This window comes from Abramis brama, assembly GCF_963993115.1.
Source record: "Abramis brama genome assembly, chromosome: 19".
NCBI lineage: Eukaryota > Metazoa > Chordata > Actinopteri > Cypriniformes > Leuciscidae > Abramis > Abramis brama.
This window is the reverse complement of record NC_139981.1, coordinates 30,514,428-30,541,106: the sequence shown is the minus strand read 5'-3', so window position 1 is coordinate 30,541,106 and position 26,679 is coordinate 30,514,428. Positions and strand designations below refer to the sequence as shown.

At 40.0% G+C, this 26,679-nt stretch overlaps 1 protein-coding gene across 5 annotated transcripts in view; it reads left to right on the top strand.

Annotated features, from left to right (window-relative positions):
• The window catches only part of qkib (QKI, KH domain containing, RNA binding b), a 111,815-nt gene that overhangs the window by 62,943 nt on the left and 22,193 nt on the right, over positions 1–26,679 (top strand). For all 5 annotated transcript variants that reach the window (XM_084092831.1, XM_084092829.1, XM_084092827.1 and 2 more), the window contains exon 4: positions 9,096–9,239. In XM_084092831.1, coding sequence (XP_083948957.1) covers positions 9,096–9,239 — 144 coding nt within the window. The remainder of the gene's footprint in view (positions 1–9,095; positions 9,240–26,679) is intronic.

Here is a 26,679-nt window from a genome sequence, read left to right as displayed (position 1 = left end):
TTATTTTTCTTAATTTAGAATCCTGCATCATGGAGAGAAAAAGAGGAAAAAGAACTTGTAACTTTGTTGCTCCACAGTTAGAGGTTTACCTGTTAGATTATAGCCACTTCTCCAGACACCACTACAATACTGGGCCTAGCCCAAACCATGAAAAACACCCCAAGACCATTATCCCACCTTCAACATTGGTCCATATAATTTTGCCTACAGTATATAGTGTAGCAAGGTAGTCTTCAGAATTTTTAATAATTTAATAATTAAATTTTAGGGGACCCCCCAAGAGTCCTAAGTCATTTCGAACCCTGCTACCATGGATACCTGGCGGGCAACAAACGGGTATTTTCAACGTTGAGTCCTGTAGTTCCAGGTCTTTCTAGTAGCTATCAAGTCTGTTAGCGAGCTAGCTGCATAACTATGGACTAGGATTAACTCCAAGGTAGCTAAATTGTGTAAAGCAGACAAGGTTTTTTAAGATAATCGAGCAGTAATAATTCCTCCGTAAATAATCTAGCTCTACTGTTGGGTCATCTCTGGTTCTCAATGAAAACCATAGATATCACAAACCTCAAAACAACCTATCACACACTTTTGTTGTTGTTAGCAAAAGACGACAGCTGTTACTGTGCGTTCACACCGCCACCGGCGAGAGCGTCAAAGTGCCCGGAAGTCATTCATTTTCAATGAATTTTGCCACTCTCGCCGGCGGCGGTGTGAACGTACAGTTAACCTAGCTTAGACTCATAACACAAACAGCTGACTCGCCGAACCAGCTGGTGGTGTTGATTGACGAAACTACAGGGTAACTTAAAGACACGATTAATTACATGATCATGCACCCATTGTATTCAAACAAATGTTGAAATTACCTTTGATGGAGTGATGGAATGATCACTGCACAGACGTGTATACTGTGAAGGTTGCTTATCTCATCTGCGGTTAGTGCATCCAATCGCACAACAACTATCTGGCATGTCGTTTACACCTCAAAACACCAACTTTTGTATAGTAAAACTGGCGACGTCCTGGCAAGATCCTTGATTAGTTTACTGGGTTTCGTTGCTGGAGAACAACGTTCTTGCCCGCCAGCCAGTACTTTTGACGTCACGTGCAAAGTATGAATAGTGACATTCATTATAAACAACACACAAACGTCGCGAAACTGAAACAGCATTGGGCTCATGTAGAGGCTACCTCTCTCATTCAGACAGAATCCAAATGTATTTGCGATCTAACATTTGGATGCTGAACTATGATTCATTATGTAAACAAGGCTTTGTACTTCACTCGTGTTCCAATATCCACGTAAAACATTATCCATGAAAATGTGTTATTCATCTAAAATATGTGTTTGGTGTGGCGGTGGGAACGCTGACCGGCACAGATTGTACAGCGAGTCATTTAATTTGAGCAATGCAACTTTTATGTTTGGTTGACTGCCTTTTAGTTTAATGATGAATCGCTGAAAATGCCAAGTTAGCGACGGTAGAACTGACACTGTATGTTGTGTGTGCGGCACTGTGTGCGCGATCAGTCGGATTTAATAAAATATAGAAATAAAGTAAACAAATACAATGCGCTTAAATACCTGGACCTGACAGGAAAGCTCTGTTTCTCATTTCACATGTGAAGAGGATATTTACATAGAAGTCTTAAAGCTCAGCCAGTATAAAACAGCCTGTTTAATTGTAAGAGTCAGGGAGAGGCTGGAAAATGGGCATGAAAAAATAAATTATGACGCGAAACACTTTACTAACATTATAAGTGGACCTCAGGACCTGTGATATGATCTGTCTGAACTCAGTTCAGCTACTATCTCTACACAAGTGCAGGAAGTACAGAAAAGACTAATGAGGAGGACAGAACTACAAACTGCTAGTTTACATAGTTTGACTATAATAATGTTTATTATACACTCTCCCGAGAAAATGTCAATGCTGACATTTATCCACACATCACTGAAATATCATTATTGTTCCTGTGAATTCTGTGTTTCTTGAACCTCATTTGGGAGAATACTATAAGGCCTTGGCTATCTTAATCTTTCACAAGATTTCATCGCATTTGTAATGATAAATGATTAAAGTTAATGTATAAGTATTAAAGTTATTGTAAATTTTTGTCCAGTTACATTTAAATATATCATTAGTCACATGGTATCACATAAACTAGCTTTCTTTCATGTTGCATTACAGCATACCATGCATTATACTGATCAATAACACATACTTATGTAATTCATACTGCAATGAAAATGACATATTGCTTTTGTCCCTACTTCCAAATCCAGCATCAGTCAAACATGTGATAATATACAAAGATAAACAAGGCTTTATGGAATCCTCACACCGTGTCCTAACTACACGCGGCGCGATAAGATACCTTTTATCGCGCGGCGTCGCGTCGCGTGTAGTTAGGACACGGTGTGAGAGTAGAATTGTGAACTGAAATGTTGCTCTATGTGTTTGTCTGGCAGAAAATCTGACGAAATATCTCTGACACAGGTTGTGAACCTCTTTTCTTTCGTTCTTTAAATCCTCTAACAAGACGCTTTGATGTAACTAGGCTTTTACACCCCCACCAAATCGTCTGGATTTGAGGGCAAAGCTCTCTGTCGTTCTTCTAAATCTATTCCGATAGAGACTGGTGTTTGGTATTCTCTGCGCTGTGGTGGAGTTTTTCATAAGATTTGAAATTTAGACACTGTACTATCAAGTTTGTCTGTCTTTAACAGTTAGCCATGAAGACTTTTCAGTATTTTTAGGGCTGGGCGATAAGGCCAAAAAAATCATCATGATAACATTTGTCATATCAGTCGATAATTATCACAATAAATGTCAAATCTTTATTTCTTTCGAGTTTGAAGGCATATTTACGCTCCGAAGTGAAAGTTGTAGAAACCAGACGGTTAATTGTGTTTTTAAACTACTCTCTATTGTCAAAACATGACAAACACGGCTTCACATTTTTGAATTCTTTACATTTTTCCAGTCATTTCTCCTTAACAAAAATAAATATCTTAATGGAAAAATGTATTTCTTAGTTTCTGAATGCGCTAACGGTTAATATTGTCTTTGATGACGCGTATCTTCAGCACAGTTTGCAGTGCAGGCTGCAGTATTAATATTACATGTTTTGTCTCTTAGAAATGCACATTTGACAGTAGCTTGAGTCAGGATGCAGATGTAAATTTATGTTCATTAACAAAAACATTAACATCTGTAAAAAACTGATTCATTTTTATATGGTGAAATTTAAATATTCTGACTGTTTGAGTTTTATTAAAATTAACCATTGCTCTTCCATAGTAGCATACATTACACCTCACTACTATGGTAAAATGTAACTATATGGTTTCTATGGTATTTGTATGAAAAACAGTAGCCTAAATACATTTAGTATCAATGCATAAATGCTATAACTTAATCACAATAAAATACTGTGATTATATTCCTTTACTCCTTTAATACATTTAAATACACGTCTACAATAATAATATACTAAAATTCAATATGAATATCCCACATTTCTGCCACAATACCATGGCGCAGTTAGTGTTACTACAGTAAATCCAGTAAATGATGGTGATTTGTAGATTGAAAAGCCTTCTGACTGCATCGTTGCACACAGTGTTTCTCCTGTTTGTCAGCACTGTTTCATCTGGCTTTAAACTAGTTTAAATCACAGAGATATTTGTGTTCTTTGCTGAATTCAAGAGCTTCTCGCTGGATCTCACAGCACTGTTTAGTGGTCATGTGACCGAGACGATCAGCGAGTAAACGCATCTTCTCTAGTAAGCTCGCGCTGCCGTTTGAACTTTGAACCGAGCGGATAAATGGTCCGTGTGGTGCGGTTTAAATGAGTAGTGCTGTTTCGTTCCGCTTTTTGCGCATAAACATTATATTGAACATTTATCGAACTCTTGTAATAATTTGATCAAAGAAATTTATATTAGGCAATAATTAGCATTATGGTTTTATCGCCCAGCCCTATCAACATGGTTGACCCGAATCATTGCATCATCAAAACATGAACCTGCTCTGAGCCATGCAATATTACTCCTCTCTGACCATGTTACATGCACGTAACATTTTTATCTTAATATCTGAATTTGTTCAAATTGTTCGAGCCATGCTGTGTGTGCTCCAACATACGGTTGCAACATGCAGTTACACTTTGGGCTTACTCAGTGTCGGCTTTTACTCAGTGTCGGACCCCATTCCCCTCTCTACATATCTGTCCTCCTTCTGTCATATCTTAATAAAGGCACAAAAAAACAAAAATATAACTTTAAAAAGACTTAGTTCATATTGCAGTTACATAAGCCGTAACTTGATTTCCATAATCCAATTAAGCCAATATGACAGCTGTCATATCCTAGTATTACTCTGAATTCTAAACACGGATGTTATTCTGAATGCTATGAGATAGAGATGTTTGTGAAAGTTATAGAGCATATTTTTAGAACTGTTTAAAAACATTAAAGCTAAATTGTGTTATGCATCACCAGACAGAATGAGAGGGGACTTTTTGGGTTTGTCTTGTTTCTTTGCTTGTTTTTTCAAACTGATTCCCCGGCCCCATCTGCAATTGGTCGGACAAACAGGTAGTCCCACCCCAAACTAACGCTGGTTGCCATGTTTGACAAAACAAAGCAATGTTTTTGAAGAGTCATGGAAATCAACCTACAAATTGTTTACTCATAGCTGTCACTACACATTAAGCCGTAATATGAGAATTTTTAAACATCAACAAAATTACACATTTCAGCCTTTAAAGAAATGAACATGAATCGATATACAGATGGCTGAAAGCACTGCAAGAATTGTATTTTGTTGTGCTGTTGTCAAGGACATGAATGAGAATAAATGAGTTGATTCAATTACTGTGAACTACTCTGATGTAAATTATTGTACTACTAACACTGAATTGAAATCCCAAGAGCAACCTTAAAGGGTGAACCAGAATATAGACCTTAATCAGAAAATGATTTGCATGTAAACGTGGTCACTGTGGTGAATATATACTCCCCCTTACTCATCTCTGCATGTGCCATCGTCCTCTCCCACCCGAGTCGGGATATTAGTTCCCAGAGCCTTCCACCGAGGGGTCGGCGCTCCTTCAGAGAGGCATTATTGCCTCGGGAAGGATTACAAAAGAGCAGGACAATGGATTTATGGACATTGATTACGCTACAGCTCGGAGACGGCGCACGAGGGGAGAGAGGTGTAAACAAAGGCCTAGTCGAGGGCCTCGCAGTCGGACATATTTCCTGCGTCGGACGTTGAAGGAGCGTCACCTGGGCTACCAGCCTGTCACTGCGGGAAAAACAAGTGTCTCAGCTGTATCTTACCCTCAGATAGACTGACACACACATGCATACACACACCACTTCTGCTCCAGTCCCTTCTGGCTGTCTCTGCCCAGTGTTATTGACAGCGTGGCTGTGGGTGGGTGACAATCAGCCTCAGAAGATCAATTTTTAGCACTTGTCACAACTAAGGAAAGCCAAGTAAATCAGCCAAGCGAAACCAAGAGGCCGAATAAAAAAGAAAAAGGAAGTGACCTCATAACACCCAAGCACCAACGTCCTGAATGATAAATCATATTGAGTGTGTTGGGCGACACGCACCCCTGTTTTCTCCCCTTCATCACTTCGCACTGAAAGGGGCAACAATGGATCCTTAATGAAAATCAGCAGGCAGAACGCGGGAACACAGACGCAGATGCTGATTGCCATCTATTTCCCATTTGCAGTCACGGGGAGAAAAAACGAGCACTGTTTGCATATTTGATTATTGCATAAATCAGATCTTGATTTTTTCTTCTGAAATCCTGCAGAAAAATTTGAGAAATGGCAAATCAAGCCAAATGCAGACAAACAAAAGCGGTAGCGTAGGAAAAGTGTAACAAGCCCCTTCAACTTAATGTGTGCTGGGTTTCTATCAATTAAGCAGTTTGCCCTCAGCAATCTTCGACGGCTTTTAACCACAAGTTTCTGTCATACAATTTAGTTTTTAAAGTCCCTATATTTCTGCTCCACTAGCTGCACCAAACAAAACAATATATTATTTTCTGAAGAAAATGTGAGTGATACTTGCCTGTCCAAATTTGTCACCATAATGCTAGGGTTTCCAGGGCATTATTATGCAGTTGCTATTAGGTGTTGCGAGGGGTTGCTATTCTGTTATTACATGCTTTCTAGGTGATCGCATACTGGCCCTACTAATGTTTCCAAACAGGTTTCCAAAACTGCTCCTCATCTGCCATTGGTCTGACTAAACAGATAGCCACACCCCCAACTCACTCCATTGGTTAAGCTGCTGTTGCTGTGTGCTGGTCTAGATTCTCAAACAAATGTTTGTTTTGAATGTTTTGAAAGTGCCTCAGAGCCACAATGTCTATGTTTTTCAGCTAAATCATTCTACAAATGGCTTACTTATATTTGTCTCTATATATTAAGCTAAGTTAAAAGCGTATTTAAAAAAAAAAGAATAAAAAAAAAGCTGTGAGCACTGCTGAGCACTGACTCAGAGCAGTGAACTAGTTTTGATTTGTTGCTCATGCTATTGTTGCCTCTCTCTCTGCTAGCTGTGAAGCTTTTGTCACTGCCTGTCTGGAGACCGTATGAATTTTACTTTTATAGAGACAGGATGACATATACATGGCATCCTGACTTCTGCTTTGGTAGAGCTCAGTAAGACAAAGAAGCAGCTTCTCCGTTTTATTTTTACTTTCACATCCTCTCTGTTGTAGTCTGTGTTTTTATTAGATTTGCTTTTGCACTTTGGTGTATCAAGGTTTCAAACCCCACAGCAAGAGAGGGAGGTGAGACAAGCCCCAACTTCCTTCTTGAACTTCATCATATCCAAACACATAAACTGTATTTCTGGTGAACTCGTTGAAAACATACATTGTTGCCAAGGGGTCAAGAATTATGCCTCAAATGACACACTATGCACTCTATGTACTCTACCATCTAGTGTACTAGTGCAAAATGCCCGTGCAAAATCAGTTTTTGTGTGTGTTTTTAGTAATTGTTGGTTTGGTGCCCGTGAAAGAGACTGTGAAAACATTGAATTCAGGGAGCAGGCTAGGTTACTACAAATGATGGCTGTGAATAAACTATAATATTCAGAAGTAAACAGTGTAGCTGACTGAGTGTTTATGTATACCACAACCTTCTAAGTGCTAGTGCAAAATGCCCGTGCAAAATCAGTTTTTGTGTGTGTTTTTAGTAATTGTTGGTTTGGTGTGTTTGAGTGCACATTGTTACAATTACACAGCAAAAGTTCAGTGACATTTTTATTTGTGCATGGTAGAAAGCACACAGTGAACTCAGAGAAAACGCTACGCTTGAGCAAACAGTTTGTGAATAGGCTACTACAAATGATGCCCGTGAAAGAGACTGTGAACACATTGAATAGGATATGTTTAGTTGGTGAATAGCATAGGCTACTATTACACAGTAGCGATAACTTTAAGCGCACCAGAATGAAATATAATATTCAAAAGTAAACAGCATAGCTGACTTACAGATTCAGTTTACATCCACAATTGAATAAGCGCGTCGATTTAGGGAGCAGTGCAAAGTGCCCGTGCAAAATCAGTTTTTGTGAGCTGATCGCCATCAAAAAAGTTCAGGAGATATTTCTTAGTGATGGCTGATTTCAACAGTTTCAATATGATAGCATTTTGAAAAAAAAGTGTCATGAATTTATTGCATTTTTGGGGGAAAATAATCCGTTTTTATAATAGATCTTTGAAAATCCAAATCTGGATTTGAATTTTTTATGATATTATAACCTAAAGATGCTATGTGAAAGTTTGAAACGGAAAATAGTGGTTTTCATCTTGCTACTTTCTTGGTAAAGAAAACACATTTTTACTCAAATTAATCAAAATGGATTTATCACGTTCTGGAACCAAACTATGATATTCAGAAGTAAACAGTGTAGCTGACTGAGTGTTTATGTCAGAATGTTTATTATTAAACCACAACCTTCTTGGGGCTTCTTTGACCGATACAACCCTCTAATGTCAGAATGTTTATTTTTAAACCACAACCTTTTAAAAATGATATATTTAACAATATCTTTAGCATTTCTCATCCAAATAACGTCAAACTTGGCACTGCACTTACTCGTGCCCGTGGCAAGACACCTGTCGAATTTGAAATCCATCGGACTAACGGTTCGAGAGATATGTGGTTAACAGACACACACACAGACACACACACAGACAGACAGACAGACTTACAGACAGACAGAAGTTTCTGTAATTTATAGATAGATGAACTTTATCACTTACTGGGAGCCGTATGCTAGCTGGAGCCATTTACTTCCAGTCTTTGTGCTAAGCTAGGCTAACGTCAGACAGAGTTACGGCACGCATGGAGATGAGAAGGGTATGTATGGACTTATCTAACTCTGGGGGATACGGTGAATAAGCTAAAGACCCAAAAAGTCAGCGTGTTCCTTTAAGATACGTTTTCGTCAATCAGATCACAAGTGGACGACGGTAAATACAGGTGTAAATGGAGTCTAAAACATTTTGAGCTTGTCCACTTCCCACCACTTCTAGTCGAAAACGCATTCGACCGGATTGCTTTCGTAGAGTAAACGCTCATGAGGTTGAATGTGTTCAAACAGCCACAAAAGACGCTTATTCTCCGCCTACTGACCTGATGCGTAACATTGTGGGATTTAAACTTTAAAACGGGATTTAAATGGGCCAGACGGGATTTAAACTTTGTCGGCTGAAGACCCAAGTTTGGTTTGAAGATGAAAAACATACCAAGCACAGTGGTCCTGTTAGCCAGTGCTGGTAGATGCCATAACTACACCACCAGGGAAAGAGCAAAAAGCATATTTCTCCAATAATTGCCACTCAAAAGTAACCAAGTATTCTGACGGAAAAAAAATAATACATTTTTGCACAAGCAGTAGTCAAATATTGCAAAAATGTCTTAAAATCATTACTTAAGAAACAACATTATTTGAACCCTTTCTGCACTTTCTTATAGGCATCCTTGATTATAACAGTCAACATTGTGCTCAGTATCAGTGCATCTAAAACTTTCCCCTCTCTCTGTCCAGGAGGAACAGAACCGAGGCAAACCCAACTGGGAGCATCTGAATGAGGACCTCCATGTGCTCATCACGGTGGAGGACGCCCAGAACCGTGCTGAGATCAAGCTCAAGCGTGCAGTGGAGGAGGTTAACAAGCTACTCGTGCCTGCGGTGAGTACCACTGCTCTCCTACTTCCTTTCTCTTCATTCCTTTTGCAAAACTCTCTTGAATATCACACGCATCATGCTTACTCGGGCTATCTGATGTCATATGTGTCAAATGACAGGAAGTGGTCTTCTGAGGTTATATGCCATGGGCTTTATTTAGGTTTTCAAACCATTTTCACACATTAAATTAGCGCCTCCAAACATCAGTACAGGTTCTGTTCACAACCTGTGTGTGCGTGGGTGACTTTATGGTGTGTCTCCCTCCACTGTTTAAATACTCCAATTATTAGTTTTTCATGCACTATGTCCTATTCAACTCTTTAAGTGCAAATATCATATAATCACCAGCACTTGCCCTTGAAAACCAATCATCATTGGTTGCTTTACTGGACACCAAAATAGAAACATTCCAGACTCAGCAAATAATGCTGTTTCAATTAAAATAATTTACATTTGAAATTAATAAATAATTGTAATTTTTATGCGACAAGCACCCACACTTCCCGGTCCATCAGACAAGCTGTTTTTAGCGACTAAGCATTATATTACACAATAGTATTTGTTGTTTTTAATGGAATTTATTATAAAGTGATCCCTATAATTTATAGTTAAGAAAAATATATAAATTCTTATTTACAAAAATATATATATGTTTGAACTTCAGTTCAATTCAGTATTTGTATTGGTTGGGCATGTAAGAGGTAATATACTCTCAAACATATAACCTATAATATAACTGCTTGAATACACATTTCTCCGCATAAGAAATACTATTTGAGACTGATCTTTGATTTGCTGGTTTTGATTGTACAAATTACTCAATACATTTGCTTCACAAAGATGCAGTACGTGCCATGATGAAGGAGATACTGAATCTTAAAAGAAAATCTGTGTTCTTGTATTATTAACATTTGTGTATTGGTAATGTTCTAATATTAGTAACAGTATTGTCATCTATCCAGAGCACATTAGAATGTGTGAATCTGTGAGTGTACACAACCCCTAAAACATTTTCCTCTTTCGTTTCCTTTCTTTTTGGTGTCACTTGATGAGTGGGAAGTGAAACATTTTCCAAATGCTCTCCTGAAAAATGGGAAGTGCTGTGCAGGGCCGGTGTGGTTGATTAGTCAGTCACTTGGAACATTCTTTAAGAGCTAACTGTTGCATCATTGTCATTAAACTCTATATGAAAGGGTTGGAAGAACAGGGTCAAGTCAGACTATATGGACATACATTAAGGTATTTTAGGGTAGAACATTATCGCTTTGATAGTTTGTTTTTTGTTTTTTTTACAAGCAAATGGGCCGATTCTGCTACTTGTTGCCTTTTTTTTTTAACCAAAATTATTTGTTATTTGCTCTATAACATGCCTTGTCTTAAACAAAAAAAATATATGTAGCCATGTGAAATTAGAGGCACCACTGCATTTTAATTATGATCCAAACAAAGATGCTACTGACATGTAGCATGAGCAGTTGTTTTTTATTTAAATTAGATTTAATTATAGGATTTAAGACACTCCTGCGCAAAACAAAAACAGCAGACGGACTGCTGCATTCACTCTCTGACAGTAGGTGGCGCTTATGGAAAAGCAGCGGCTTCTTTGTCTACCGCTGTATACAAAGCAGTGCTGCGCTTATAAACACGACTTTATACGGAGATAAGAGGAAAAGTAAATGCCATCGAAACTTTTCTGAAGACACTCAGTTCCCTTCGGAGATACATTCATATAAACTGCCAACCCCAATAAAAAATTTAGATTTTTCTTCCTATATTTCAAGCATGATGAACAATGATCTTGCTGTGCCTGTTACAGGATTTTCTCTGCTGGCACGTGTTTGTTCTCCTCTTTGCGAAAACGACCGGTTCTGATTACGGCCGGTTGACCGGTTGATCTTTAGAAAACAGGTCGCACCACAAGAATTATTTGCACTTGCTCAAATGCTCCCAAATATATTTTGAGGTCGCACAGACTAAATTTCAGGGGCATATACTACCAAAATGGTCGCAATTTCGAGCCTTGGTAGAGCGTTGCATGTCACTCACTTGGTGGTAGGACGCTGCCTTAGATATCTGCATATATAGAGAGCATACTTAGCAAATAAGCACTAATGTACCTTATAATCCACAGCTAATATCAAGCGTATAGATTCCAGAAATGTTCATTGTATTGTTCTCTAACTGTAGTGTTTTAGGATGTCACATGACCTTAAAAGTCTAGTCATGTGATGAGGAAGTAAGTGCATGGATGTTAATAGAGTATGAACTGTTGTAGACACATTCCAAGGCTCTGCGAGTCTGATAACAACTACTGCATGACCAGTGAGTCCTGCCTCAGTGATTTCATTAGCCATGGGGCTTTAATGACGAACACAGCTGCTCAGGATTCAGATGCTCACTGCTTACTCTGTTCATGTTGCATTATTACAAAATGTAACATAGTTCCTCATTAAATAGTTACGAGTAGAGGACTTCTCCGCAAACCATGAGACTGGGCCTTGCTCGAAAGTGACATCATAAAGGAAAGTTTGCAAAAACATGGAAACTGTGTTATTATGGTCAGTCTAGCCTAATCTAACCTAAGGTTATCACCAAAGTGGTTTACTGGATTGGAGTTTTAATTTTAATTCATTTTTGTTTTTAGGTGTATCACAGTGGTCTTAAAATGTTACGAGTGACAGTGCTAGTTGAAGACTTTCATGCCAGTTTACAGAAAGAAAAGTATATTATGTGGCCGCCGGAGGAAAGATTATATGTTATTGCTTGAGTTGGCTGTCATGGCAACTACCAACACCTTCAATAAGCTCAGTGAGAACAGTCACACCTCCCCAATCAGTGGACCTACTCTTTGGGTCTCCGAGTGGACACAGACTACAGATACTACTCGGCATTTAACCTGATCGTCCATCTAAGAGCAATTCCCTTGTGTGGTAGCTAACCCTCAGACGACCCACAGAGAGGCCAACCCTTCCTTATCAATCCCAGCCCGATACTGCTGTGTATGATGGCCAACAGTGCCCTCCCACATCCCAAGGTAAAATCCATTAACACCTCTGTGTTTGCCTACAGGGACTTTTCTCAGTCAAATAGATGGAGGGAGGGATTTTTTTCCTTTCTGTTTGCACTAAGATAACAGCCACTAGTGTTCTGCTCCAACTTCTGTAAAGATCTTTATAATCTCTGCTGAAATTTGCATACTGATTGATCGCATCTTGTGGCATTTGAGCTGTACGCTCTGCTTCTCCACATATGGGTGGGGTTAGCTGTGCACCATTGGTGTTTGTAGGAAATGTCCTTCTACACAATATATGTATATATATATATATATATATATATATATATAAATATATGTATATATATCAGGTGAATGCAGTCACATTATGAAGCATGTCAGGGGGTCACTTGCTTGACTGGCGGTCTACCTTCCGGAGAAAGCTAGCAACCGAGGCACATTATAGTAGCACACCAGGAGTCATCAGCTTGGCTTCTTAGAGTCATCTATTTTAAATCATCATCATTATCTACATCACCACCGTTGCTCTCAGCATCATAATCAGCAGCACTGGCAGTAGTGGCAGCAGTTGGTGTGGTGCACTCAGGAAGCCAATGACCAGCAGGATACTGCTAACACAGTCAAAAGCAATTATCATCAATGGCTTTGTGACAAATATATAAAAGCCTTCGCTTCACAATTGCATCTGATTGTGCTGACTGAGGCAAGGTCTCACCAGACTCCCCTGAGCTCCTCTGTCTCTCAAATGCAGGAAGGAAAGCTCATTTACATAATACCTACCAGTGGTAACATGCTGCTCTTTTCCATACAATGAAAGTGAATAGTGACTAGGGGCTGTCAAGCTGAAAAAGGGGGGGGGGACCATAACTGTTGTCCAAATAACATGTACACACTATTCCAACTGTCTTTCTGAAGTCATACAATAGCTTTATGTGAGAAAAATCTTGTCTTGCAAATGATACATCTTGATGTACCATATTTTTACATTCTATATGTGAATATGAATGAGGCCCTGTTTACACCTGGTATTAAGATGTGTTTTGGTCGATTGGATCTCAAGTGGACAAGGGAGACACATTCCCGTTTACACCTGTTGTTTTAATCTGTCTCTTTTGTCCACTTTCGACCACTTCTGCCCTGATTTATTCGAGGGGAGGGTCTATGGACAGGTAAATCTATAGGTTTTTTCAGATCTTTTGATCTAATGAACGAAATAAGCTCACGCAATTTACATATGAATGTGACTGGAGACAACGAAAAAACACACAGATAAACATCAGCTTTAATTTCTGCTCTGACAGCCGCAAGACCATCCGAATGCTGTGAGTGTGTGTTAGAAATCAGGAATGGTGAGAGAACATTGTGCTTGGTATGTTTTTCCTCTTCAAATCAAACTTGGGTGTTCAGCCGATAAAGTTTAAATCCCGTCAGGCTAGTGTGCTTCCCATAATGTTCACGCATTAGTTCAGTAGGCGGAGAGTAGACGGTCTTTTGTGGCTGTTTCAACACATTTGATCACATGAGCGTTTACACTACGAAAGCAATCCGGTCGAATGCGTTTTCAACTATCTCTGGAAGTGGTTAAAAGTGGACAAGCTCAAAACGTTTTAGAGCACGTTTACACCTGTATTTAGCGTTGTCCACTTGTGATCCGATCAACCAAAACGCATCTTAATACCAGGTGTAAATGGGCCTTAGATATGGTGGAGGAGAAGATTATCAGTGAAAATTTCCTTTTTTTTCCATATGAAGCTATCGTATACGCTGCTGTTTGCCATTTTTGGGGCTTGACAGCCCTTGGTCTTCATTTACTTTCACTGTATTGAAAAAGGCAGTGTCGTCATTCTGTTAAACTTCCATTGTTGTGTGCTTTTTGCAGAATGACGCATCAGAGCTGTTGGCTAGTGGGGACCCTGTTTTGAGTCTGACTTGGGTCAAGACCCTATTCTTGGTAGTAATGGTTTAGTAATGGTCGTAATTTCGCATTTATTTTCCTGTCTCCACTCCCCTAACCTACAAAAAAATAAAATGCCACAAAAATAAAAGTATAAAAAGCTTGGAACGACATAAAATGAGAAAATTACTGAATTTTACATGATAGGTGAAGTATTCATTTTATATTTTTTTTAAACCACAGAAATCTTAACATTGCATTGTTTGAGATAGACCTGTATTTCTATTTGGTCAGCTGTAAATGGCCAGGTTATAGTTACTGTTATATCCAGGATGGAAGTTCTATGAATCTGCATGAGAGGGGGTGATCTTTAATGTAAACATGTACAAATTGCATGTTCCTAAAATATGTTCTACTCAAACTGAAGCTCTTAACCTCCTACATGTCACAGTTAATTCATATTCCTGGAAAACTTCACTTCACTGTGAGTATTTTCAGCAATGCTAATCTGAACTATGACACACAACTTTTAACGTCAAATTACATGCACACCCTGGAGAAAGCTAATTTCAGAGAGCATTTTAGGGCCTTTATTTAGAACATAAGCCGGTAGGCAGCATCTAAACCTGTGGTGAGGTGAAGCACTTAATGCTATCTGTTATAGCTCTCGACGTTCTCACTCTGTTTCCCCACCCTGTGTTAGTGGTAGCTAGGCCTAAATGGTCATTGCTGAAGGGACTACTTTAATTAAAGTCCTGTCTGTCAGCCGCCCCTCCGTGGCTCCCAGCCTGAAGTCATGACAGATAGAGGCAGCTCTAATTGTCAGGGCTGGAGATAAAGTGAAATTTGAAATTGGGTGTGGAGGGACTACTACCACACAATGCACACACACACACACACATACACCTCCCCTTTTTGGCCCATGTGGTTGTCCAGCTGTGCCAGCAGTGGTGTTGGAGAGGAGGTTAAGTAAACAGTAAGGGCCAGCGGGGGCCAAAGTACCCCAACTCCCCTCTACCCATCACAGCTCAGATTAGTGCACCCTGTCAGTCAAGACTTCCTTCTTGGGTACTGTAGTTCCAGCTCGTACCTGAATCCCAACGTCTTTGGTCTTTGAGCTTTTATGGGTGTATGATTGTAGTGTTTCGTGGTGGTTACTAACACAGTCATCACTATTACTGTTGCTTATTGTTTAGGGGTGTCCAATCCTGCTTCTGGACAGCCACCTTCCCACAGAGTTTAGCTCCAACTTACTCCAGCTGGAAGCTTCCAGTAATCCTGAGACCTTGATTTGCTGGTTCAGTTGTGTTTAGTTAGAGTTAAACTCTACAGGAATGTGGCTGTCCAGGAGCAGGACTGGACACCCCTAGTTAAGAGTCACAGATTTAAACAAATCCCTATCCCTAAGTAATAAACTCTGGTTTGTAATCCATCCCAAAATACGGATGTGAAAAATACCTCAAGTCATGTGACTTGTTGAAGAGAGGTGTGCTATTAATTTTCTTAGAGTGGGTAAAATAATATTGTAAACTTGTATTGAAGGTAGGAACCCAGCTATATCTGAGCAACAGAATATCATAGAGACATCAGAGTGGACTCTACTGACATGGCCAGTAAGCAACCTATAAATCAACCAAAAACTAACCAGAACACCCTAGCTACTAGAATTTTGGAAACTGCCAACAACATCCTTGCATCATGCCAGCAGCTTTATTACAAGCAAACACTACTTGTAAAAATCTAGTCATTGGACTTTTTGGATATTGATCCTTGCCTGTTCTTTCTCCTTCACACATATCCACATGCCAATGTTTTAAGATCCTCAAACTATTTTTGCCTAAATCACCCACTGGCACATGTTCACGATGGGATTGTGAGTCCCACAGATTGTGAGCGACTGCTGGGAGAATCGCTTAAGAGCCGATATCTAGGCGGGGTACGCACAAGTTCTGTTTGGGGATTCCCGTGACGTGCTCAGTGAGCATTAGTCACACATAAACGAATCTCTGCCTGCAAGATTGCACATGGACACCTTCACATCTTTGTCAGAACTCCTGAGTGGATGTAGAAGCAAAGGCGCTTTATGGCTGAGCAGAGCCAGTGTTGCTGTTTATGACGGTGATTTTTTTTTAGGAAGCCAGGAGAGTGAAGGGCCCAGTGGTTTGTGGGAGGTTCCATCTGTTCCCTTCATGGCACAATAGGCTCCCTCTTGCATGACATGTTTTTCTGCCTCTCGCTGTTTCTCCGAGTGCTCAGCACTGGCGAAATAGAGAGAGAGAGGTTGAATAGAGCCCTCAGAAATAAGTGTGTGTTGCCGGCAAATCTCTTGCTCTAAAACAGACATGTTGTATTCATTTGTGTGCATGCACACTGAGATCTCGAGAAATGACTGCACATTTTTGCATATCTTTGTCTCTGCAGGTGCACATACTGCTTCCCTTTGTCCAAAGGTCTCCTTTCCATCAGTAATGTGACTTTGTATATGTCGACGGGTGTAACTCTGTGTGTGGCTACGGTGTACGTGTGAACGGCAGGGACTGCTCTGTGGTCACATGATTGAGTAGTCATCCATGTCTTTGAGGCTGAGAGAGCATCAAAAGGCTCTTTGTTTACAACTGGAGTGTGGAAATCCTGAGCGGGCTCTTTGGCCATACAGGGTTGGATAATGCTCCCAGTGGGGCTCTCTCCCCTTCCCCTCCTCTCTCTCCTCTGAGAGAGTCCAGCATCTTTTCTCTCCCTCTCATTCTGCTCTGTTATCTCTCTGTGTGTCCCTCCCTCGGTCTCTCATGATGTTATTGAGTAACACTTTGTTTTGGAGCTAGTGTTGGTACAGTTCGGTTGCACAGGGAATAAAGGCTAGTTGGGGTTCACAGGACAGAGAGTGCATTACCGTGGCAACTGTTTGAGAGGCCCCATCCACAAAGGAGAGCACCGGGTCATGTGACTGTTCTACCGAGGGGCTTAAATCATCCACCAATCTCCCCTGCTTTCAGATTTTCAGCTACTTTAAATAACAAGCTCGCTCATTCATGAGATCAGATGGAATCTGCAGACTTTTTGCAATGATTTGGAGGGGAAATATGTGGAGTTACACTGAATTGATTTTAAAAAATGCCATTAAAAGTTTTTGTTTGTTTGTTTGTTTGCTTGCGCATCCTGGCCAGCCACACAGAGCAACACTGACACAACCATTGCCATGAGTTTTAATCGGGACTCTTTGTCCAGCTAATGGCAGATGGGAGGAGTGTATTAACCTGTTTGGTGAAACTAGTGGCCCTGAAATTACACGCATCACTTTTAATCAATGAACATGCAAGAGACATATTCCCTTTTATGAATGACATATGTTCTTGTGAATTCTACAGAAAAGTTTCTTCAGAGATCTGGGTGCCCAGATTCTGTGTGGACCCACTTATTTACACTCAAATCACCTTGTCCCTCTCTTTGCTACCTCTCTCTCTCTCCCTTCCCAGGAATGACACAGTAATCCCTGTGTAAATAGAGGGATAGAGTAAAGATGCAGACTCCATGGCCGTTCAGAAATCTATCCAGCTTCTCTGCTCCGCTGAGCTCCAATAGAACAGCTGCTTCCCTCGGGCACCACGGAAACGAAATGTCACGAGCGAAATAAAGGCTCCCGTTCTGAACGTGTACCTTCTGTCAGCAAACGCCACTTTTCTCCAACGCTGCACTTAGTCTTTAATGCACTGCTTGACTTTGCCAATGCTGGGTGGCCTTTTCTACTGAGCAAACGCAGAAATAATTTCGTGTTGTCATCTCCAGAGCCTTTTCCTTTCAGTCTCTGACTTCCCTTCTCTGCCACAAGGCTAGATAATGAATATGATACAATATGATTGTTGATCGTGAAAGGAGGGTATGTGAAAGATTGGCCTTCATAATTCTCTGGTTTGATTCTTAAGAATGCCTTGAGGCCAATGCCATCAGAGACCAAAGGAAAAATGATTCAAATTAAGACATATTGAAGATTGTGGATATATGGAACACGTTTGGGATTTGTTAAGCCTAGAGAAACATTTATGTAAGAGCTCTATACTGTGTCAACAAATGCCTCTATCACATCTATTGTTATTTATCCTAAGGAAAGAGACCACGGGGGTCTAAGCTGGAGACTTTTAACCATTGCTCTCAATCTCATTGCTTTCTAGGAGAACCAAATACGATATTAAAGGGAAGTGATCCGTGATTTTTCTCAACATCTCTCTTATCAAGTGGTTCAAGTTGGTTTATGACTCCTGTAGAATACCAGATCTTTAGTCGGTGGTTCTGATTGGGCTTAACAATGCTCTTCATTCAGACGAGAAGATCCTCCTCCTCCTCATGCCGATGTCTAGAATCTGCATGCAGCCTGAAGATGAATAATACATGCCTTTTTAAAGGCCAAAATTACTCAAATCTGTTTTTCAGACAGTCTGGGACACGGAAGCTCTGTGGGATCTGCTCTGCTGGAGGATGAGAAAATTCTGTGTGATGTTGAGGAGCACTTTCACTCGCTCTCTCTTTCTGACGCCTTCTCTAATTCCCCCGTCATGTTTTTGACTTTGTGACCAGCCTTTTTGTTGCAGTCCTCATTTTTTTGCATGTTGTGAGAGATCAAAGCTGCCTTTTATATGAACAGAGATAAGAGGGCTATATTGTTATGGAGAGATGGCTAGTTGCAGGGTTACTGGGTAAGAATGTGTGTTTTCGAGAAGGAAAGAAAGTGTGTGTGTGTGTGTGCTAAACAATCAAAATTTAACAACGATAAAGTTAGTCTTTGTGAGCTCTCTCTCTCTCTCTCTCTCTCTCTCTCTCTCTCTCTCTCTCTCTCTCTTTCTCTCCATCTCCGTGTGCCGTCTCCTCAGTTCAAAGCCAGTTTGATGTATGAGACTTCCTCCTCCTCCTAATTGCACCTCTTTAATTCCAATGAGGAGGATGCCTACGCTCTGACAGCTAATCACTGACACGGCCCGCTTTACTCGGCAGTTGGGTGTACTTGTCTGGAAACTTCATGTCTGTTTCAACTGTGTGTGTGTGTGTGTTTAAACACGTGTGCATGCGTGTGCGCTGCCTTGCATTGTTTCTTGTCTCTTGCTGTGCTAAACTGGCAAGCACAACAGCTGGCAGGACATCTTAACACTTCAGGCATCTGTTCTAATGTACTCAGGTAATATCTGGCTTGCCATTAAGGCTATTTAAGTGGTTTGTTTTCTCTGATAAGTGTGCAATAAAAAGATTTCAATATGATCTGAAATATTTCTCATCATATTCTTACAAGACCAAATTATCTGAGCTATGCCACGAAGTATAAATTGACCCTATTTGTTTCCTTTATGTTAATTCCTGTTGTGTGCAGCTCATTGGTACGTCATTCCTAATTTAAACATTTGTCTTTGGAATCTTTTATCAAAGCAAATTTTCTTTTCGGCTCATGTGACAAATTCCTCTTATTTTTCAAGCCGTCCTCTCTAACCATCCGTCTCCAACCAAAAGTCACCATTTTTCACAATCCAATTCATTTCTGCGGGTTCTCATTTCCCACCCTGTACATTTTCACGTTGAATGTCCTGTTTTACCAAGAAATACATGAGATTTCTTAAAATGAGTAGGACACAGCATTGTCTTCTGCATCTTTGTAGCATTATTTATTTTTCCTGAAGTCTACTTACTGTATGTTAGTCAAGGTTTGGTAATTTAGTTTTACACGACATGTTCTACCCTCTTGTTGACCCTTAGAATTAAACTGACCATCATTCATGTGCTTATGGTTGTGTCATCAACACTATGATGGTTTTTAACTGATTTTTGAATGGAACTAGGAGGGAGTTTTGCGTTATCAACATTACTGTATCCTTAAATAGTACTTTAAAATATTTTATTTCATTTTGTTTAAAAGCAAAATCATGTTCATCTAGATAATCATCTCCTAGGTGTAACTCTCCCTTTCACTGTCCTTCGCAGTCTAGTAAATGACAGAAATGTTTAGCTTGATTAAATGTTTTCATGTTTGTTTTTCCAAGCAAGACAGGTTGATTAAAATGACAAATTATAAATAAGAGTTTTAAATATTAGAGGTAATATTAAACTTGATTGAGGAGCGCATTGCATTGCCTGTCATCTCGTACCTTTATTCCACTTTCAAATCATGCCGAACAGAATTGAAGTTAATGAACATTCTGATCTGCCTTTATTTGTCTATCGAATTTAGTCTATTGAACCAGACTGCATGTCTGTGTGTGAACTCTGTCGTCTAATACCCCTAATGCATCCTGTCTGCCTAGTGTGCTACTGTTGTTTATGGGCCGCAGAACAGATGAGGATTTTATTCGACAGCCTGCATATGTATGCGCACATACACAGAGTTCTGGCACCAGGGACACTTGCACTACTTCCCTCTCTCAAAGCCAATTAACATAACCGCATGTGCCGGAAACTGTAAGACTGTAAGCTTTGTGCTTTCCCACAGGTTTGCAGCTGAACTCTATGCGTGTTCTCATACTGCCTCTCCAAACGCACAAGCGTATACATACAGGCCCATCTCCTCTCTCTCTCTCTCTCTCTCTCTCTCTCTCTCTCTCTCTCTCTCTCTCTCTCTCTCTCTCTCTCTCTCTCCCTCCCTCCCTCCCTCTCTCTCTCTCTCTCTCTCTCTCTCGGGCCATTGTGACCCTGAGTATTTTCTCTCACATCCAGGAAAGGCTACTTCCCTGCCTCTTACCGAAATAACCTGTAATCTAATTTTAACCTGCAGGTTTTCAGACAAAGAATAGAGCTCGTGATCTTTGCACTCATTTATGTGGCTAAATTTACCCTGCAGTTTTAGTGGAGGTTGCAAATGTCAATTAAGCGTAACTGATGTATTCACAGTGTGATTTAGGCACTAAAAAGACTACCATAGTATTACCATTGTTTGTTTGTTATATGTAAATGTACCATGGTAGTACTGTAGTGTTTCCCCCCCTGGCCAACTGTGGAAGTACCATCAAAAGGTAATACTATAGTATTTTGATGTTAACTACTGTATACTGAGATTCATGTAACATAGTACTTCCGAAAATACCATGGTATATGTCAAAAAAAAAAAACATAGTAGTATCCATAGTTCTTTTTGGTAGTTTTTAGAAAGTCTAGATATGTACCATGATATTCTTGGAAGTGGTAACGTGTAAGTATCATGATACATTCAGTACCACTGTACACTTCAAATGTTTTGGGTCGGTAAGATTTTTTTAAATGGTTTAGAAAGAAGTCTTTTATGCCAAGCAAGGCTGCATTAATTTGATTAAAAAATACAGTAAAACTTAACTCAACTTAAAATAACAGTTTTCTATTCATCAACATTCTTTGATGAAGATAAGTTCAAAAGAAGAGCATTTATTTGAAACATATTTTTTTTGTTACAATGTAAAAGTCTTCACTGTCAATTTTTATCCTTACTGAATAAAGGTATTAATATATTTAGATTTTTTTTTGGGGGGGGGGTATATTACCATGGTAATGCATTGTGTTTTGTTCTGAAAAAAATACTGTGGCAGTACTGTAGTACAATGATGGTTTCACATTGTAATACTCCGTCCGGTACTTATATACCCTGCAATTAACATGGTACATGTTCAAAATACCACTGTACCATGTCAAAACTTGGTAGTACTTTATGGTACTTTTTGTAAGTGGTTCCTATGTAGTACCAAATATTTTTTAGATATGTGCCATGAGTATTCTAGGGGTTCCTTGGAGAACAATATAAATACCATGGTATTTAAATATGGTAACCGTTCAGTACCATAGTACCTCCACAGTAAAGGAATGGACAGACTCGTGTTCTTCCGTCTTGTCAGTATATGATGTTCTCAATTATTTTTCTTCTAAATTAACAAGTGCTCATCATATTCAACAAGCCAATTACAAGAGGTACGGCAAGTAGGCTCAACATAAATATTGGATTAAGCTGTAATTATTCTCATAAAGCAGTTTTAATCTTCACAATGACTGTAAGAAGTGTGTATCTGTTAGTGTGTGTGTGTGTGTGTGAGCGTGTGAAAGCAAACAGGAAATATGCGTTAATTCTCAATGAATGCAGCTCTGGTTGTCCTTATGTTTCTATGGGGAGGGTCCGTCATGTGTGCAGCTGCAAAACACTCAAAATCACAGCTCGTTTTTTCTTAGTTTGAGTTTGACATCAATGCCAGGCAGCATTTTACTGAACAACAGGCCAAATCATCCTGGGGTGTGTTTCCCGAAAGCATTGTTAGCCAACTATGGTCGCAAGTTCCGTCGTTATCAGTGTAGTTTAATGAGTCTGTGTTTCCCGAAAACATCGTTCCAACGAACATTGGCAAACAGCATCGCACAGATGTGTGTCTGAACGACAGCTCTCCACCTGTGGTTGGAAGCTTGTCTTGTTTGCATGACATGTGGACTTAATAAATCCCTATCTTGAGCAAAATAAGCAAGCTGACATTCAGTGCAATCTATATCTTCTATTTAGAATACATACAAATGTCATTTACGTCTTTTAGTTTGTCAAGAGATTTAAAGCAGCGTTTTTGAAGACTGCGCATGTGCAAACGAGCTCTAGTTCGTAAGAACGAGCCAGTGATTGAATTTGGAAATAAAGTAAAACAATTCAGAAAAATGAGATGCCATGTCTGTAATTTATAGCAAAACATCTAGCATTAATTAGATCTCAAACTAATTCATTAAAAGTAGTTATTACTCCACCATGTGAGTGACATTACTAACCAACGTGGTTGAACGACCAATTTGCACAATACGGTTTTGGGAAACAGTCGTGACTAGCTAGTTGATTTCTTCAACGATGCATCATACTACGGTAGTTAAACAGCGAGTTACGCCGTTGTTCGGGAAACACACCCCTGACCAGCATTGGCTAAGTCAATGACATGAGATTGGGGCGGGGCTATCTGTTTGACCGACCAATGAAAGGCAGGGAAAGTGTCCGTGAAATCTGTCAACTTATAGTTTTGTTGTGGATAAGTTGGTTAATTAATTTGCATGTAAATGCTTAAAGGAGCTGATTTTTGATAGTTTTCAAGTATGATATACATGTAAACAAAGTCAGTGATGTCTATCTGTGGAACTTTATCTGTGGAAAGAGTCTCTGAGGAAGAGAGTTGTAGTGCTGAGGGATGGGAGGAGATAAATCAGCGGGTTCTGGTGTGTCGTGGAGGAACAGGAAGGACCGTGGAGAGGATGAGGTGTGGCTGGAAGCCAAGCGTTTGTGTTTGTGTGTTGTAAGAGAGCAGCTGTGCGCCGCGATTGGGACGCGCTCCGGTTTCCACTCGTCGGGTCTTCCCGTCCTCATTCGGCCAGTTATAGCACCCCTCTGTCCTTCAGTCTTCCCGCTCGACCAATGACCGTCTGAACCACGTTTGACAGGTTCGGTTTATGTCCTTGGCCTTGAGAAATTGCTACTAATAAGATAAAGCGTGTAATAGAATAAAGCACTGGAAAGTATAAAATTGGATCATATTTTGTGTTGTTAGAGAGAAAGCAATCACTTGAGTGGTTTGCGAGAGAGCGGGGAGTTGGATGCGTGTCCACCCTGTAGCAACAAAGAAGAGAAAAGACAGAATGACATCTAAAAGAAAATAAAGTAAAAGGACCTTCAAACAAGAGCTACTCTCAAGCCAATAAACACATAACAGTTCCATCAATCTAACTTCAGGAAGAAAAGCAGCTGCAAACGCATGTAGAGGAAGAGGTGAATGAGGAAAAGAGAGATATACAGTAAGATAAAGCTGCCTATCGAGACAGCTTTCTAAGGTGTCATATGTGCACCCCTGACACAAATACTCTTTTAGAAATGTAGGAAGCAATATAATTCTATCCACTTTATTCCTACGCCCCGTGACGCTTTGCACGAATTATGGGTGTAACTTCAGTTAAGCTGTAAACAATCAATGAAAAGGCTCGCTCTATGAACGCAATACTTTAAAAAAAGTGTCACAATGAGATGACATTAATCTACTCACCCTTCATCGAACATTAAAAGGAAATTTAAAAATGTAAAAGCATCAACAAGGTATTTCAACAGACCAAACAACCCCAAAAGTGCGAGTCTTTGGTTAATCAATGTAGTAATATATATCTGTATTATGTAACTTATGTTGCCTTAATCAAAAATGTTCATTATCTTCAGCATTACGTACGATACTATTTCAAAGTGATTTTTCGTCAATTTGACAGATTATAAATTGCATTTACCTGTGAAAACAAGAGACGTGAGGATTTGAGGAGAATAACGAGAGATTCTTCATGCATTCCAGTGAATTATTAATGGAATATATCGTAAATTCAATTCGGGAGATCAGACCACAAATGTGCAGTATATGTTGGCCTTTTTCATACTTTTACAGCGGATTGCAAAGGAAAAAAAGAAAGCAGCGACTGAAAAGAGCTCTTGCCATTGATATTCTTGCTATAACATGTCACGTTAAAATACCAAGTATAATGTTATTCTCATGATGTCTGAAAATAAATCATGAAGGAAAATTGACAGCTCATCCAGTCAAACTGACAGATCAGCTTTATTTGTAGTGCAACCTTATGATTTAAATTGATTCGTTTCAGCCTTTTTGAATGGAAGTTCCCCAAACCGGAAGTGCCACCCATAATTCAAAACGCAGTAAGGTCGTCAGGAATAAGGTGGATAACACAATTCACACCAAGGACGAGAACTATAACGATAAAGATATAGTTCTAAAAATCATCCTAAAGATAAAAGAATCACTTTCAAACCATTTTTTTCCCAGTTTAACTATAAAATCAATGACAGCCAATCAGAATCCTCCAGACTTTAAAGAACTTGAGCATTTAAGGCCCTGTCCCAAATGGCACACTTCATGAGCACTTTCGGTCTTGTGGACTTACAATGGCTGCCGCGTGCACGCCCGTTAAGTCCGTGAGACCGCAGTGTGTCCCATTTTAGATCTCAGAAGGCTGCTCGCGAGCGCCCCCAAGTGGTCGATTTGCGCCCTTGATGCGCACTTTTGCCGAGCCCGCGCTGATGCGGGCTCCGCGCAGCAGACTTCTTCCCGACAGTCAAAGCGGCATTACATCACGAAAGTGCGGACTCAGAGGAAGACCGCGAGTGCTTAGGGTTCCATTTGGGACAGGGCCTTAGTCAGGCCTTGAGTCAGTATTGCATGCAATCCCAGAATGCATGGCAGACCAAACAGGAGGAATGTCGATTATATGTAAAAGATATATTTACAAAATTATTTGTTTATAATATATACACACACTGCCATTCAAAAGTTTAGGGTCAGTAAGTGTTTTATTTATTTTTTAAGTCATACTTTTATTCAACATGAATGCGTTAAATTGAACAGAAGTGACAGTAAAGACTTTTACTGTACAGTGTTACAAAAAAATAATATTTCAAATAAATGTTGTTCTTTTGAACTTTCTATTCATCAAAAAATACAAAAATATTGATTTCCACAAAAACATTAAGCAGCACAACTGTTTAAAATGGACTATTTTACTCAATATTTGTGAGTGCTACTGTACATCTTAGTATGCCTTTTAGAGTATCACACTGTAAAGTGATCAACATGCTAACTTCAGATGTGGGTTGAGTCTCTGTGTGCTTCACTGTTTGAGTGTTGTGTTGAGTCGTTGCCTATGTAGAACGCTCCATATCCGTCACTTAAGAGGATCCATTTCAGTTAGGATGCCACCTAATGCCCTGTACACATTGATTTTGGGCTGTCCCAGGCAAAAGATGACCAATCATGGTGATTTCTGTGGTCGTGGCTCATAAACAGTGCTCCTACATCGTACACTGAGAGAGGTTTAAAGACGGACGTTTTCACGGTCTTGAGACCAAAGATAGCCTTCGATAATGTTCTGACAGTGTCATTAATTTAAAGCTGTAGTCTACGATGTTGAAAATCGGTCGAGAAAGCCTGAGACGGTTGGGAAGTTTTAAAAAACTCATCCCGCCCCTCCACACACACACCCCTCCCCTCTGTGCTACCTGATCCCTCCCACCGGGAAACGACCTGAACAACGTCACTCAGTCAAGCTGTGATCACCGGTAGTAAACAGCGCATCTTGTTCAAATTCCGATCGGCTCAAACAGAAACCCGCTAGGCCTACTGAAATATATTCAAGCACTTCAAGAAATATAATTACTTTGACCCGTGATAGGCGATGCTAAACGGCTAACATTCCAATGCCGACCGGCAGCATGAGCATGTTGTCAGACTGATAAAAAGCTATTTATGTAACACCTCACACCATAAAAGTATAAATAAATGCTTACCTGCTCAACAAAAAGTCAGCCGTGTCAGCGTCGGTTTTCAGTCCCAAATCTCCACTGCTGAGCTGATGCTACTTTGCTAGCTACCATAGACTGTCAGCTGCTTGCCCGCGAAATTTCATGTCGCAGGAGGGGGGCGGGGTGGGGTGCGGTGGGGTGGAGACGCGAGCGCCACGTGGAGTTTCAAGTGGAGCGGGGGATTGGATGAGAGCAGTTGACCAATGTAAGCTGTCCGGCCGGACAGCCTACATTG